This window comes from Sceloporus occidentalis, unplaced genomic scaffold, assembly GCF_023333645.1.
Source record: "Sceloporus occidentalis isolate IW3139 unplaced genomic scaffold, rSceOcc1.0.p SCAF_6, whole genome shotgun sequence".
Classification (NCBI taxonomy): Eukaryota; Metazoa; Chordata; class Lepidosauria; order Squamata; family Phrynosomatidae; genus Sceloporus; species Sceloporus occidentalis.
Window position 1 is genome coordinate 21,984,202 of NW_028316986.1, and position 17,708 is coordinate 22,001,909.

The 17,708-nt window shown below is 41.6% G+C and overlaps 1 protein-coding gene across 1 annotated transcript in view; it reads right to left on the minus strand.

Moving 5' to 3' along the window:
• The window catches only part of MAL (mal, T cell differentiation protein (MAL blood group)), a 55,564-nt gene extending 46,970 nt beyond the window's left edge, over positions 1 to 8,594 (minus strand). The window contains exon 1 of the mRNA XM_089529048.1: positions 8,404 to 8,594. Coding sequence (XP_089385174.1) covers positions 8,404 to 8,490 — 87 coding nt within the window. The 5' untranslated portion in view covers positions 8,491 to 8,594. The remainder of the gene's footprint in view (positions 1 to 8,403) is intronic.
• Between the last annotated feature and the right edge of the window lie 9,114 nt (positions 8,595 to 17,708).

A 17,708-nucleotide genomic window follows, 5' to 3' on the forward strand; every position in this document is an offset into this window, starting at 1 on the left:
ACCTTTTGGGGCCTGATGACTTCATGTATACATACACAGTTTTATAGGGAGTCAGTATGGTGTAGTGGTTTGAGTATTGGGGTATGACTCCAGAAGATTTGGATTTTAATAATTGCTCAGCCATGGAAGTCACATTCTCTCAGCCCCAGAAGAAGGCAATGGCAAACCTATTTGGAATAAGTCTTACACAAAACCCTAGGATAAGGTTGCCATAAGTTAGAGTTGCCTCGAAAACTCATAACAGCAACAACAATGGCTTTATATCCTTTTAGCTTTCAGTTCTTAAATTATTCAATTGTTTAATATATTTCAGAATTTTTATTGCTTTAAATTTATACTGTCTTACATTTTAAATTGTTCAAAATGACTTTATTGCAAGAGGATGTTTGCCATTCTGAGGGTGAGAGAGTGGAGAGTGACTTGATTCCTGGGTCTCCCAAAGTCCTAGTCCAACACTCAGACCATTTCATCATGTAGGTCGTCTTCACTAAGGTACACAAAAGTTAAAATAGAATTAAACTAAATAAAATTAAAAGCAATTTAAAAACAACATCCAGAACAAATATAGACAATTCAGCATCCAATTAAAAGCCTTTTCTCCACCAATAGTTTGTTCTCAAAGCTCTGTCAAGACAAAAAGGTCTTTGCCTGTTTCTGGAAAAATGGAATTGAACATTCCAGTCTAACCTCTCTAGGGAATGGTTTTAGAGCTTGAGAGCAGCCACTGAGAAGGCCCTTTCTTGTGTTCCCACCAAATGTACATCTGAGGATGGTGGGATGGAAAGAAGAGTCTGTGGCCACAGTACAATGTAGTATCAGGTGTCAGGGCCTTGTTACAAAGGCATAGTAGTCAACCCCTTAGTCCAGCACAGAAACACAAATGAATTCTCAATACTAAGACTTATTAAAGTGACATTTTTATCTTCTTTCCTCAGAAAAGGCTAATTTGGATTGTTGTTGTTTTTTTATCATGTCCACAATGTCCTATAAGGAAAACGCAGAGTTTGTGTTTAACTATTTTCCTTTCTCTGTAGACTTTGTGGGACCTTCATGCCATAAAACCACTTTAACTGCTGTTAAAATAGAATTACATGATTATCCAGGTGATAACTGGTTTGTTTTTGCCTCCAGAAATGTGTCATAACCTTTATGTCCCTTTTCCATCTTCCAACATGGTCATAAAATAGAAACAACCAAGTTTACACCAGTGGCCAATAAGGCACAATGCTACTTCTAGCCCTTCCTGAGTTCCCCTGATAAACCCCCTGAATTTTGGCTCTCCCTGACATCCTCTTCCTCAGAGGTAAAAGATCTGGAACAGAGTTTGGGACAGTTATATTGGGAGATGGCAACTCCCAAAATCCCCGCAAAGTGACTTTTCCGTGCTCTGATTTCAGCAACCTGCCAAATTTCATCAGCTGATGGAAACCCCATGGTCCTGGGAACCGTGGGAGTCTATGGACTTTGTCATGCCAGCCTGTTCTCCCGTCATAATTGCACTACTTTAAAAATGGAAGCATACTAGTTTGGCATCATGTCTTATCACACTTTTCCCCTTAATAGCACTTTAGCGATCCATGGTCACATAACCTGATTTCTACACTGCCAAACACAGCCTTTCAAAAGGATGGGCAGGAATGAAGGGTTGTGGCTGCCAACCACCTCTTGAAGCCAGCCGCTGTGTGAATGTGCACACACCAGCCAGCTTTGGGAAAGTGTTTGCCACTGTGTTTGCTGTGAGTGGAAGGTAGAGAGCACCAGAATCATACCCATTCACATCACTTGACTTCCTGAGAAGCAGAACTACAGTAGAAGGGACCTATCGCATGAAGGCAGTAAAGAAATAGCATCAAGACTGAGAGCCTATTGATGAGTTTTGCCCATCAATGAAAAGATACACAGTTATGAATGGAATACAAGGCAGCAACAGGATGGACACAATATATAATTACAGCGCTCTAGAAAAAAAGTTTTAATAATAATAATAATAATAATAATAATAATAATAATAATAATTGTGTGGAAAATATTGCCCAAAGTCACTTTTATCCTGTTAAAATGCCGTTTTTCTAGCCTCGTGTGAGAAAGTCCTATAAGGAGAGATATCTCTGCCTGCCTTCTTTCCCAGCATGATTGGGTCCCCAATTGCCAATAGCTCTTTGATGAGCTGCTCAATGCCCAAACCTACTGAAAAGGAACAAAGGCACAAACTTGCAGTCAACAATACTGGGAGGGCCATGGAATTCCACCCTCCAGAAATACACCTTCTTGTATCATCTTCCTTAGTAGACATGGCTGGCTGGGCAGAAGGTGAAGTTAAAACATCTCCCCAGTGTTTTGGCTAGGGACAGTGGAAGCAGTGGTCCAGAGGGCTACTACCAAGAAAAAGAAGAGCAGAAGGTACTGGAAGAAATCTTTTTCTTCCTCAAAGACTCTCCACAGCAAGGTTATTTGTAGATGAAGTCTTCACTCCAGAATTGCACTGCCTCATTGATGGAGGTTTATGGAAGGGACAGACAGCAGCATCTTCAGTTTGTAACCCTCCTGTGTTTTGGTACTTTTGTTAATTTTCTTACTAGAAATAATCTGCATAAATTAAGTAGTTTCACAATGCCATTCAACTTTGAGCAGTAGAAGCCTTCTGTTTGGAAAACAAAAGCTTATAAATTGGGGTGAGGGGAAGCTTTCATAAAAATCTATTAACATGACAGGGGGGGCGGTCCTTAGAATTCTCAGCCAGAGAGCTCTTGTGCCTCACCAAACTACAAATTCCAGGATTCAACAGGATGCAGCTAGCAGGGTTAGTGTGCAATCATAGCATACTCTGCAATATTTCACAGCAAAACCTAGGATGTATTTGACTAAGCAACATCACAGAGTGGTCAAGATGACAAAAGTTATTAATGCAGAAAAACACATAAATTAGGGGAGGATGCAGCAGTTTGCTTTTACCTGAGCCTACTGGGAAGAGCTTCTTCTCTCCACTCCTCCTCCTGGTGAGTTAATTGACTGCAAACTACTTTTGAACTTTGATCTCAGGTTGCAGAATTTGACGTAAGCAAAGGACAAAGGGGGAAAAGAGGAGGAAGTGAGAGGATATTTTAAAAGCAACTACAAAGTGGGATGACAGAGGATTAATAGGGCAAAATCAGGACCGTGGGAGAATATGTCATAGCACTATAACTGTGTAGCATGACAAGCCTCCAGATGGTGGTAGACTGCAAATCCCAAGCATCAGGCCCTAGCCAGCATGACAAATGGTGGGAACAGTAGTCAAAGGACATCTGGAGATGTGAATTATCGCCACCCCCTGCTTTAAGAGCATGGCTGAGGATTAAGAGGTTCCCTGTTTTGCTTTTATATAGACACAAGCTTCATGCCTTTGACAGTTGTGTAACACACATCAAAAATAAATAAATAAATAAATAACCTAAAGCTGGGGAGGTCACCCAGTATCCTATGACATCTTCTGATCAGAAAAGGCATGTTACTTCCATGTGTTATCCAGCTCTAAAAAGCCCAGTTTTGGTCTACAGAGTTGGGAAGGTTAATTGGCCACTGTAAAACCGTAACATCACCCAAGGTAGCATTAGCAAAGATTTTGGAATTTCCCCAAAGTTTATTCTGCTGTTGAAATAGTTACAGGTCAGCTGCTGGGGACTCCCTGGATGGAGGAAACAGATAAAGACAGCTGGTGTAGCTGGCGTGTCTTGAGTAATGAGGTGTCATATGGAAGTCCCATGAATGGCAGCAATTCCAAGGAACCAACCATAGTCTAAATCCTTTAGCCCCAGCTGCAACTTAAACCCGACCCCTCTCTCCCTAGGCTAGACTAGGCTAGAGGGGCTAAACTCCCTTGGAATGGTCTGGCAAAATTAGCACACCAGACACCTTATGTAGCAGAGTCTACTCATAAATTATCAATCAGAAATGTATTGTTATTATTATTATTATTATTATTATTATTTGTTTGTTTGTTTGTTTATATAGTGCTGTCCATCTACATGGTGCTTTACAAACAGAATAAAACATTTATAACTGTTTCAATAATATAAAATACTAAAGTACAGTACTAAATAAAGGATTAACCACCAACAAATGCTACAACAGTTATTGTTGAGTCATCCTAGGAACAATAAAGGCTGCCTACAATCTGTCCTATGCAGTGGTGTCACCAGGGGGTAGCAGGGTGCCTACTACACTGGGTGACAACTCGGTTGGGCCTTCGTTCCCCTTTGGTGCAAAACATTAAAAATGAGAAAAGAGACAAATTGCAGTACAAGCCATAGGACCACCTCAGCAGTCCACACCCCAGTTTTAAAGACATGTGGAAGAACCCAAGCACAGATCCAAGAAATAGCTACAAATAATCCCTGAAGAGAATGGAACAAGTGGGTGCAGAGGCAATGGTTACCAGTAAAATGTAAGGATCTATATATCATAAGAACCCACACTACTTTAGATCAGTGTGGAACAGCTCATGTTGTGCAGAAAAGGGTAAAAGGGACTCCATAGACCAGTTGTGTAAGCCCTGTAGGCCATACCTGGTTTACAGGCCAGAGGTTGTTGAACCCTGTACAATTGGCTTCAAAATACCTGTTTTTCCCTTTGTTATCAATAGGAGGTTTGGAGGAGGGGCAAACTAGACATGACAATTATCACACTACGGGCAGTTTCATAATTATTGTAAGGTCTAGCTTTGCCCCTAGGCTGAAGCATCAATATGAGAGCAAAGGATCATGTCATTGCCTCAATCCAAATCACACACAGCCCCACAACTGCAACAGATGGAAATCTCCAACTTCTCTCTGCATGCAATGTTCATGACTATTAAACCTGTCATCTACTGCTAGGGGCCAATATTAATAGGCGGGTGACACCGACTTTTATAGAAATTCCTTGGGACAAAACGTTCCTGACGCATCATTAAGATATCCCTACTAAAAGCCAACACAAATAATTATGCAGGTTCAAATCCCATTGATGGAAATGTGATTTCAGCAGGTACAGCCAAAATCTGAATTATGTACAGATTATTAAAGATGATTTCAGATCATTGGTGGAAAAACAGTGCTTTCAGAACTTGGATATATTCTACTGTCATGGACACAGGGTTGGCAACCCAGGTCCCAAGCATGTTATGAAGTTCCCTGGCTGCCCTTGAACCAGCCATACATCTTCCCTCAATCTAACCTACCCTACAGGGTTGTTGTGAGAGACAAGGCCATGTGGAAGCTCTGTTCTGAGCTCTTGGAAAGAAGAACTGAAAAGAAATGTAAAAAATAATTTCCCAGGAAGGAAAGGAAATGATGGAAAGCATAATTTGCTAACTAATATCAGAATGAAGACTGCAGTCAGGAAATCAGAAGAAGACTGCGAATGGAAAGGTCAGTTATGAAGGAACTGGACAAGATCATAAAGAGCAAATATACACAACTGAACACTAAGGTAAGAATTGTCCAGTCCATTGTATTCCCCATTACCATGTAAAGATGCAACAGCTGGACAGTGAAAAAGGCAGATAAGAGGGAAATCAATGCATTTGAGATACAGTGCTGGAGAAGAGTGCTGAGGATACTGTGAACAGCCAAGAGGACACACAAATGGTCCTTGAGCAGATAAAGCCAGAAATCTCCCTGGAAGCCAAGATGATCAAATTGAAGCTGTCATACTTTGGCCACATCATGAGAAGGCATGATTCATTGGAAAAGACAATAATGCTAGGAAAGATAGATGGCAGTAAAAAAGTGGAAGACCGCACACCATATGGATAGTCTCAATTGGAGAGGTCACAGGCATGAAATTACACGAACTGAGTAGAGCAGTGAAGGTCAGAGGGTCATGGAGATGTCTCATACACAGGCTTGCAATGGATCAGGGACAACTCAAGGGCAGTTAACAATAACAAAATAAAAGACTCAGGAGGAAAGGTTTTAAAAGGCTGTCAATCTAGTTAGTGCTTACCATCTCTAAATTTTCAGTGGGTTCCCCCCCCCCCCCCCGTTGCATTTTTTTTCAAGCCATTGCATTTGCACTACAGACATTTCTATACATTAAAGCAGGCAAGTACCCGCCAGCTCTTCATATGAGTGGGCAATGAGCCATGCTTTTCCAGAGTGCTGCATGCTCAGCAGCCCTTGAAAATTTGCTTGGCTATTCTATAGGCCACCAGTTCAGCCACGTAATCAGCTGCCTGAATGCTGCACACACACCTGCACAAGGATGAGGTGGCTCTGTGCATAAATTTGCAGCAGGAGAATATAACCTTGAGGTTCAACCACTTAACATACTCTGTGCATTAAAATTTACTGGGCAAAATTGGAGGCAGAATTTAAACACCCCAAAATCCCATCAGTATCTGAGAGAGACAAAAAAAAGAAGCTGGTGTCATTTGCTAATTAGCTTTGGGGGTTTTTGTTGTCAAGGACAGGAATCCCTATAGAAAGTATTTCTGGTCATGCTAACTGGGGGATGCTGGAAGTTGTAGTTAAAAAATATTTCTCAAGCTCTGGGCTAGGGAGGTAAAGAGTGTTCATTACTATTTATATTCTCAAGGCAAAAGGATATCTCTCTTCTCAAGAAACCCAGCCAAGGGGCAAAAAAAGAACAGCTACAAGCTTCTTTGTATTTCAGGAAAATTTGGCTATAAAACAATTTTTTTTTCTTCATAGAAAACACTTTTCTATTCCAACAGGCTTTTGATGAATGGTTATATTAGGCCCATTTTACACATGGCAATGGATATTGGTAATTGTTGTGCTGGGATTGATGAGTGTTTTAATGATTTACGTGTCAAGCTGGTTTTATTTATTTATTTATTTTGTTTAATCATGTTTTAACTTTAGCATCTTGTGGATTTTTAACAACGGGCCGTATCCCACGTGGGGGGTTTACAGCTCAGATCCGCAGTCACTCCTGTTCTAGCAACGTGAAAAGTGATGTTTTTTTCACAGCAGATCCAGAGTCACTCCTGTCTAGCAATGTAAATTCACATTAAAAAGTGATGTTTTATCACACCTGGTTGCCTTTCCGTTGCCCTTCTGAATTGAGGGGTATGCGGAGTCAGTTCGATTCCAGACAAATCACGTGATCCGGATTCAAGCAAAGCATGGTGAGTGCACATTGTATTACCACACCAGAGGATTCAACTATTCGAATCGGCACCCTTGCGCATGCTCAATGGGACTCTGGGCGCTGTCCTCCTTCTCTGCCCCCTCCTTAGCTGTCATCCTTCATCAGGGTGAAGGAGCAGTCAGGGGATGATGGGATAGGTCACAGAGGAGTCACTGGGGACTGGATCGGGGTGAAGGAGCAGTCATGGGATGATGTGATAGGTAGCCGGGTGAAGGAAGGGAGCAGACTGGGGTGTAGAAGCCGGCAGGGGATGATGGGATAGGTGGCAGGGTGAAAGAGGGAAGCAGATTGGGGTGTAGGAGCAGGCAGGGGATGATGGGATAGGTCACAGGGGGTCACTGGGGAGTGGATCAGGGTAAAGGAGCAGGCAGGGGATGATGGGATGGGTGGCAGGATGGCAGAGAGGATGAGATGGGGTGAAGGAGGAGGAGTGGGATGAAGAAGTAGGACGTAGGGGGCCAAGGGGGATGACATCGGAGTGTTCTTCCACACCAGACCAATTCAAAGTGAAATCGAAGTGAGCTTAGAAGCAGATTTTCGTGAATTCACTTGTTTCCGAAGTCACCAAAATGAGGAGTCAGTGCAGATTGAATGAGGAAGCGCCTCGTAAGAACCTCCCATAGAAAGCAATCACATGAGATAACACATCACGTTTTAGCATGAATTCGCATTGTTGGACGTGCAGTCACGTTGAAACTGAGCTGCAAAAAGCTGCAAAAACCTCTGTGTGATAAACAACAATGTGGTGTGTGTGGTCAAACCCAACACAGTGATTTCTCCTGATAAACAAATTTTCAATATAGAAAAAAAATGTACTTTTTGCCCAAACCCGTTTTCCCAAATTAACTCCCAAGGTATGAATAGTGATCCAAAATTGTACAGAAACCCTTGCATTCCTGCAGATTATTAAAAAAATTGCTGAAATGATTCATCTTTTCCTGCAAAGACTACAGAAGCAGTAGAAAAACATGGGGATGGATTACACATTGAAGTTGACATTGCCTGGACTCACAGTAAAATTCCATGAATAAGGCCCAGCAATTGCACAATAAAGGCCACCTCTGAAAGCACCCAAAGTCCCTAAGAAACTATGGCATATACTTAACCAAGGAATAACCCACTTAGAAAGCATTGGGACTTTCTGAATAAATACAAAGAAGCTTCCTTTCAAATATCCCTCAGCACCTAAATGAGAAAGAAAGAAAGAAAAAGAAAGAAAGAAAGAAAGAAAGAAAGAAAGAAAGAAAGAAAGAAAGATATCATACTTACAAATTCAGGGAGGACAAGAGCATCAGGAAAAGAAGCCAGGACTCTGAAGCCACTGGGTAAGGTAGCACCAGCAGTTGCTGAAGACATTTTGCTGGTAATTTTTCCTTAGCAACCAGACACAAGTGACACACAAGTCCTCAGTCTGTACAAGTAGACTCTTTCTTTCTTCCTTTCTCTTGAGCAAGTGTGTTCTTAACTGTTCTGCTATGTTAATCTTGCCCGCCCTCAAGGGAAGGAATTGAGCATAGGTGTGGCCAACTGTGGAGGTACCTGTTTCATATGTTTGTCTATCCTAGTAAGAATGAAAGGCTATGCTGAACTATGGCAACTTTGCATTGTCTCAATATTTTTCTTATGAACTCACTTTGTTGCCAGCACCTTATGATCCTATGTATAGGTCAAGTGTGGCAAATGTAATTTAAAACCCACATTCCAAGGGACGGCTGAGTTAGTCTGTTGCAGCAAAAAAGATACAGTCTCTTGAAACCTTGAAGACTGATGTACAAATATATTAGTCCATGAAAGGTCATGCTATAATGTGGTTAGTCTTTAAGGTGCCACATAACTCTATTTTTCTTGTTGCTGTCATGGTTGTTGTTAAAAACTCAGAGTCCTTTTAAGCTAAGATTTTACTAGGGTGCAGATCCTGAATTGGGTATAATACTTGCCAATTCAGTGTCCTTATCCCAACTAGTTACTACTGTAAATTTCCGTGAAGACTTTAATTCATTTTTCTAATGGGTCTTCTTTAGAACACGAGCACTAAATAATAAACAAAATATTAGCACATTTTTTTTATTCATAGAGCATTTCAGCACTATATCCAGGTACATTGCCAGGTCATGTCTTTTCCTTGAGAGGTGGTGTGGTATAATGTTTAGTATTCCTGGTTAAGGCTCATGGAGACCTGTGTTCAAATCCTCAGTCAGCTTACTGAACAACCTTGGGACAAAGTCTCCTTGGGTGATGTTTCGGGTTGTGGTTCTTTCTGTGTTGTCGTTTGTCTTCAAGACTCGTTTGCCGTGAGCTTTCGAAAAAGGCTGCAGCATCATGGATAGTGTGTCTCCATGCCTCCCGATGCGAGGCCAAGGCAGACTATTGTTGGTGATCAATTTGGCCAATCATCAATTAGTACTGTGTTGTTAAAGGCATCAGATCCTGTCTGATTTTGGATGCTAAGCAGAGTCAGCTCCGGTTAGTAACTGGATGGAAGACGGTCAACAAATAGCAGGTGCTGTAGGCTATATATCAGAGGAAGGAACTCATAAAACCACCTCTGAGTATTCCTTGTCTAAGAAAACCCTATGAAATTCATGGGTCACCAGGTGGCTTAAAGATACATGATGTCATGGCCAGCCAAGAACAGCTCTCGGAGGATGGGGAGAGGACGAGCCTCCTCCAGAGCAAGAGCTAATTGAGCCCTGGTGGCGCAGTGGTTAAATGCCTGTACTGCAGCCATTCACTCGAAACCACAAGGTTGCAAGTTCAAGACCAGCAAAAGGGCCCAAGCTCGACTCAGGCTTGCATCCTTCCGAGGTCGCTAAAATGAGTACCCAGACTGTTGGGGGCAAATTAGCTTACTTGCTAATTAGCTTACTTGCTGTTCACCGCTATGATCTTTGGAATAGTGGTATATAAATAAAACAAATTAAATTATTCACCAGGTGATAATCCTGCTCTGCCAGGTCCCAGCTGTGCTCTCCCAGCCCCAGAGGAGGAGGCCCAACCAGGTCCTAGTGCTAGTGAGAGGCCTCCTGTGGTGCAACAGCCCAGTGGTGACTTTGGGGAGGAAGCTTGCCTGGATGTGCCTACTTACAAACAGAGAAGGGCTGAGAGTGCTTGCAGGCGCAGATCCAGGAGGATTGCAGAGAGGCAATTAGCCAACCAGCCTCAGGTGGCACGGGGGAGAGTTTCCCTTACTTAAGCTGTAGAGAGGCCTCCACTCAGTGTTAGAGTTTATTGCATGATCCTTTGGTATAATTGCTGCCGGTACCAGCTCCTTGTATCTTGACTCCTTGTTGCTTTGACCTCGGAACGGACTGGACCCTTGTTATCTTCTGGCTGCTTTGACCTTGTGCTGACTCCACTACTCTGACTCCCGGTATCCTGACTTTGGCTTGGCTTTCGGACTGCTCTGACTTCTGGTATCCTGACTTTGGCTTGGCTTTCGGACTGCTCTGACTTTTGGTATCTTGACTTTGGCTTGGCTTTTCGGACTGCTCTGACTTCTGGTATCCTGACTTTGGCTTGGCTTTCGGACTGCTCTGACTTCTGGTATCCTGACTTTGACTTGGCTTTCGGACTGCTCTGACTTCTGGTATCCTGACTTTGGCTTGGCTTTTCGGACTGCTCTTACGCTTACTCCTTGCAAGGTCTGTGTTCTGCTTCCACTTGCTGGGCTAAGCCATTCTTATTGGTGTGTGTCTGTGTGTGCTGGCTGCAGTCCAGGACACATAGCACTTTATCACATGGGGGAAATCAGGAAAAATCAGGGGTTTAAACAGTGACTATCCCATGAAAATTTTGTGATGGTGATTAAGATTTCCATACAATGTCATGATTAAAGAGTCATTATCCTGGGAATAACCAGCAACAAATCATTAGAAGGGGGTTTATGTACCCAAGATAGGGAGATATTTATTGTGCCCTGAGGGATGAAGAGCAGTTGAGGCTAGGTTAGGCTGCTGTGAAGGGCAGTTGGAAAGGGTTTTAAGTACCCAGGATAGGGATGAGGAGTGTCTTTAATTAAATTGTTGTAGTGTTCCGTGGAAGACACAGTGTTTGGTGACTAGAGGAGTCACAGATAACCAGGAGGAGGAGGAGGAGGATAATAATAATAATAATAATAATAATAATAATGAGATTTATTTATATGCCGCCCAATCACTGGGAATCCGGGCGGCTTACAACAGACAGGATAATAGATGGTTCCCTGCCCTCAGGCTTACAATCTAAAAAGACACGACACAAAAGGAGAAGGGAATGGTGGGGAAGGAGGGTATCAGGTCCAGCATGCGTCTCTCCCTCTGAGGCCTGGGCCAAGGCAGATGGACTGGAGGGAGGGCTCTTTTTCTTAATCGAGGCCGGGCCCGATGGCATTGGCCCTGTCCTTTCGCTCCCTCTAAGGCCAGAAGGTGACAGTTGGAAGGAGGGAGGGGAGGGCTCTTCCTCTTCAGGCCATAAGATACAAAATATTATCTGTGAGAACTTAGTGGTTCGACAGACCACCCCAAAAGAGCAGGCTGGAGCCGCCCGTTTTTTACTCTTGACGGAGGCTGCACCAACCAAACACTGCAACCTCTGTCAGAACTAAAAACAACCCACTGAAAGCGGGTTCTTTTTTAGTCTGCGTGGTGGGCACCATGAGTGCACCAATGGCACACTTGCATGCAGTGATGACGCACATGTGGTGCGGCAACATCTGGAGTCTGTGCTGCGCTTGCGTAATCATGGTGGCTCCCATGTGTATGGGGCTGTGCCATGATGGCACCGCTGGCACATGGTAGGGCTCTCCGCACTCCCAAGCCCTAAAATCGGCCCCAGACTGCACTTTCTTGCAGTCTGTACCGGGCCTAATTCTGGAAGGGAACATACATATATATATATATACACACACAGAGAGAGAGAGAGAGAATTACAAAGATAAGCTAGAGAAACTGTTATACACCATATCCATTGTGAACACCATCCTCCTCCCATACAATCCTTCCTGCGCACTCAGGTCCTCTGGGAGGAACCTACTCCAGCCAAAGAAAACCAGGCTGGTGGTGACTTCCCAGAGGACCTTTTCAACTGCTGCTCTTAAAATATGGAATGACCTGCCGGAAGAGATCTGCCATATTACATCTCTGGAGGGGTTTAAAAAGGCAATAAAGGCAGATCTCTTCCAGTGGGCCTTTCCAAACTAACCTCCAGCTGAATTAACCAAATTGATCCATTCACTCTTTCACCTGCCTCTCCTGATGGACTCTTGTAATAATTCGACCTGTGTAAATCTCTATTTACAAAATTTGTAACTAAGTACACTGTACTGGGGATATTGTATTGTATCTTGATGTTTATGTTTATTTTTAGCAGAAGAAGGGAGGGTTAAGGGAATTAGAGAAATTTTATTATTGTCTGTATATCTGTTTTATTGGACTGTTCTTACCCACCTAGATCCCAGAAGGTTGAGGCAGGATATAAATAAATATTTTATTACATTTATTTATTTAATTATTTATTTAGCCTGACTTGTAAATAAATTTCTTACTTTGTTTCAGCAAGCAGCTATCCAAAGTGATTTCAGAAATATATTAAAATGCTACCAACAGAGGGGAAAGTGTTTTAGGTTTGGGACACATCAGATAGTGGGTATGAGGTTGTCAACAAGTAATTGGTGCCAAGCTGGGGGGGGGGGGGGGGGCGGATTTGAAGACCCAGAGGATAGGCATCTAGAGAGGTCTAGTGTAGGTGGCATACAGGGAGAAAGAGTGGAAGGTTTTGAGAAATGTTGACTGTGCCACGTTGTCACTTTCACAAAATGGTGGCAGCGGTGGGATCAGAAAGACCTATTGTGCTGGCACCTAGGAAATGTTCATAGTAGTAAGGGGTGGGATGTGCTCCATCCCATCACAACACCTTTCTCCCAAAAAGGGACCCAAGGCAGCTCACAAGATACACACCACTTACCCAGAGTAACCAGAGGAGAGATCCCTGCCCCAAGGTGCTTCCAATCTAAAATTTGACACTGAGGACAGAGGAAGAAAGAGGCAGGGACACATAAGAAAGTTGTTGTTTCAGTTGTGGATGCTCCTGGATACATCAGGGAATAGGAACTAGTGTTCATTGAAAAGGCAGGTTTTTCAGAGGAATTTGAAGGAAGTTGGAAAAATAGCATCACATAAATCTTTCTGGAAGGCAATTGAAAGCATAATTTGCCAATTATTGCCATATTTATATTGACAAAGCTGAACATTTCTGTTGGCTGCTGCACTGTGTTCCCATTTTAAGTATGCTAGAATAATCGTCATGCAAAAACACAGACATATAAGCGAGCAACATCAGAGTGTGGTCAAGATGGCAGAAGTTATAAGTGAGGAAGAATATGCAAGCTAGGAAAGGATGCAGCAGTTTGCCTTTGTCTGATCCTACTGGGTTCTTCCACCATTGAGTTGCTTGCAAAAGTAACAGAGGAGTTGGGGGTTTTGTGTTTTGTTTTTGACCAAATAGACTTTTCTACTGAGGGAGACCTTAAGCAACTGACATGGGCAGATGTATTAAAAGGAATGTGCTGAATGCTATTGAATGTCCCCAATAACAGAAGTTATTCAATGGTAAACTATAAATCAAGATTCATTTGTAACAATTATTGACTCAATCTCTTTTAAAGAAAAAAAATTATGGAAATAGCTGTTGAGATTTCACAAAAATCCTCATGAGGCTTAGGTTTCTGAGAATATATATAGGCAGAAGATTATCTGTTTGCAGGTTTTACTACCTTGGCTGCTGTTGGCATGGAGATAGTCTGAGTGAGTGCAAACATAGACATTCTGATATCGAGTGATGTCACAAGTCATAGAAATTTAAAAGTCTCAGCCAAGTCAAGAAGATGAAGCAAATCCAGATTTAAAAATTAGCTTGTAAAATAAAAATAGAAAATTAAACTGCGGTTGGTCTTATATAGGAGAAATAGGATAGAACAAATATCGAATGCAATAATATCATGTGCCTTGAGTCTGTCTCTTTGAGGGGTATTTTCTTTCTCTTCTCAAATAGTGAAAATGTTATAAGAGTTCACAGCTTTTACGGCTAGATTGGGGCCGCGGCAACCACACACCACAGCCCTGATCTGGCCTTTGCAGGGCGCAAAAAGGAGCTGGGGAAAGTGGCTCCTTTTTGTATCCTGCAAAGGGTGCAATAGCTGCGGCGCTGTGTCTTTACAGTACTCCTTCAGCACTGTGTCGTGTAGACGCAGCATCAGAGGAGTGCCATGACAACATGTGCCATGTGGTGCGATGTGCGGTGTCATGCTGCCCTGAGGGCGGAGCTTGGGCGTGCATCATATGGATGTTACAGCTTGACTCCACCCCCAACCCAGCCTTTCCCATCAGTGTGAACAACCCCTAGGTCAGCCCAGAATTTGTGGCAATCAAACAAACCTTATGCCTCTTCCAACTCTATGATTCTATGAAAACAAACAGGATTCTTAAAACATAGGAATAGCAAGTACATTTCTATACCGTTTACTGATGTACTAAGTGGCCCCCAACATTTCTATAAACCTCAAATAAAACTAATCATAAACAATATATTGTGTCAATATATTTCATAACATTTATATCAGTAATCCAATGAACAACTTAACCATGGCAATTAATCTTGCAACTATATCATACCTCTCTACCTATAAATCTTAACCATCAATGAACCCTTTCATACACCATCACTCATGGCTTGGTAATTCAGTCCTGACCAAGCCAACTGTCCCAGGGCTGTTCTAACACCAAATATATCCAGCATACACCTTGAATCCTTCATTCAGCCTTTGCCTGCAATGCCATCATACAATCATAGTATAATATGACTTTAACTAAATAGACCCAAACATAACCCAGGGTTCTGGAACCACTAAAACATGGCAAAAGCATGACAGGAAAAATTGGCAGATTTATTCTAGACAGGCTGGGAACCCCTGCCCTTCACTATTGCCTTAATCATATCTAAGTAATTCTGTCCAGCTGGGATTCAGATAAGAACCTCACTCCAGAGTTTAGAGCAGTGGTTCCCCATCTTGGATCTCCAGACCTTGGCCAAGATTATAGATGAGCTACTTTGTTAAATATACTGCATCTGTAACTGATTCATAGTCATAATCCCTATGTATTCATGATCATGATGATAGTGTAGGGCAGGGGTTCCCAACCTTTTTGACTCACAAAGCCCTTTTTAGAATCAATTTGTATGGCAGAGCCCCTAAGAGGCCTACCCTAAGTCTTACAAGTTAATGATATTTAGGAGTAGTGTTGTGGGAGCAGGGGGAGGAAGATTGGATAGATTGTAAGGGAATGTAAAGTAAAGATATATCTAAACCTAAAGAAACAATTGTGCAATGTCCATGCAATTAAATTGTAGTTTAAAAACATTGAAATTTACCATAATATCTCAGATCATTCTCAACTACAACCTATACACGAAAGTGTCAAAACCTGACCATATATAAAAGTTCTTCCAAAGTTCAGTAAATGAAACATTGGCATTACAGTAGATTTTACTGGTGAGAGCAACAATCAGGTCCTCCATACAATAAATTCAGTTCCTCCAATTTAATCATTACACCCAATTCAATTCACATACAATAATATAAATATTCATTCATTAGGCCCACCTGCTATTCGAAATATTCATTATAGAAGACAATTCTTATTTAATTTTACTAACTACAATAAAACTAGAGTGCACTGTAGTGCAATAGAAGGCCTAAATTAAGATATAACATACAGAAACAAGCTATTCCTGTAAAGGACCATGTAAATGTATGACCTTATACAAAATAATAATAATAATAATAATAATAATAATAATAGCATAAAATAACGTATAAATATTTAATTAGACGTTGTGGTTGCATTTTTTGCACAGTTTTCTTATTTTAGGTTCCATTGATGATCATTGCAAGCAAATGTCTGGTCATTTAAGTGGCTTCTGTATTTTGTTTTGGTAGCTGTATAGGCGGAGAATCCCACTTCCCAGAGATAGGTAGTTGAGAAAGACAGCAATATTACAGTCGTCCCTCCCGATTCACGGACTTGGAGTCTGCGGTCTTGCTCATTCCTAGCTGGCAAGTGGGGAGAGACAAAATGGTGCTCGTGTCTGATGCATGCATGAAGCAGCACGTGTGGAAGTCTGCTGCCATTGAATTCAATGATGACTTGAATATCGGCATTTTTCTGGATTCACAGGGTGGGGGGGTCTGAAATGGATCCCCCACAAATTGGGAAGGATGACTGTAATTTTGCTTTCTCAGACAAGATTTTGAATTCATCTTTAAATGCAGCTTTGTTTTTGAAACACAGTTTTTAGTTCACTGGGAGATGTCAAATTTATGAGGGCCTCATATTGCACTGAGTTTAAGCTGGGTGGCTTTTTGTTCACACTAAACACTTTCTGTACCTATTTAAAGTCATCAAGCACCTTCTCTTGAGCTGTTATAAAATAATGTTCAAATGAGTCTTTCAAAGCTTTGAGATGTGCCTGAATTTTCTGTATTTTTTCTTTAAGCTTAATGATATTTTCATTCAAGAAGCTGTTTGTAAGAAGTAAACAATCAATATCTTCCTTTTCCACCCATTCCAACCAACACATAAGTCTCCTCTCAAAAGAAGACACTTTGGCATTTGCATAAAAAAAAACTGGTAGTTTTACCTTGCAATGATAGAATCACGTCATTCATTTTGCTAAAAATGTAAAGTGTCACCAGTGGAGTGTTATGGTCCATCAAAAATGTTGCTACCTCTGTACGCAGTTCCAACAAACATGCCAATGCTTTTCCTCAAGGCAACCACCTTCCTTCAGTGTGCAGCAAGAGAAACTGATGGTGACTTCCCATATCTTTTCACATTAGTTTGAACAGCCTGTTTTTAAGAGGTCCTGATTTTATATAATTTATTATTTTTATGGCATCATTCAACAATGTCATAAGCTCAGAAGGCATTTTTCTCAAGACTAGTCTGGGTCTATGAAGAACACAATGGCTGCTGCTACAGTTCTTTGCCTTTTCTTTAATTTTGGCAGTGGCTCCAGCATTGTGAACCATCATTGCCTTTGCACCATCAGTGCATGCATCTGCACAGTTTTCCAACGGTATTTCATTTGATAAGAAGAATTTATCCAAAAGATTAAATATTTCACCCACTCAATGTGTTGATTGGTAGCGGTCTGCAAAGAAGAAGGTCCTCCTGATAGCTTTGTAAGTAAATATAATGAAGAAATACCATTAAAACCACCAACCCTGCAATGTCAGTTGATTCATCCATTTATAGTGTGAATTTGGTATACCTGATGCAACTGATAAATGTCTCCCATACTGCTGATTCATCTAGTAATAGTGTTATTTGACAAAGAAATATTGGAGACTAACTTAACAGCTTGTTCATCAAACAAACACTTCACAGTATCAATTGTACAAGGTTTAATAAGAATCTCTGCAATGGTATGAACTTCACCGGCTCAAGCTACAAGGTAACTTATCTCATAGGAAGCTTCCAGTATTTTTTCATTGTTGGCTTTAGCAAGTGTGGTCATAGTTTTCTGTGAAGCCAAAGGTT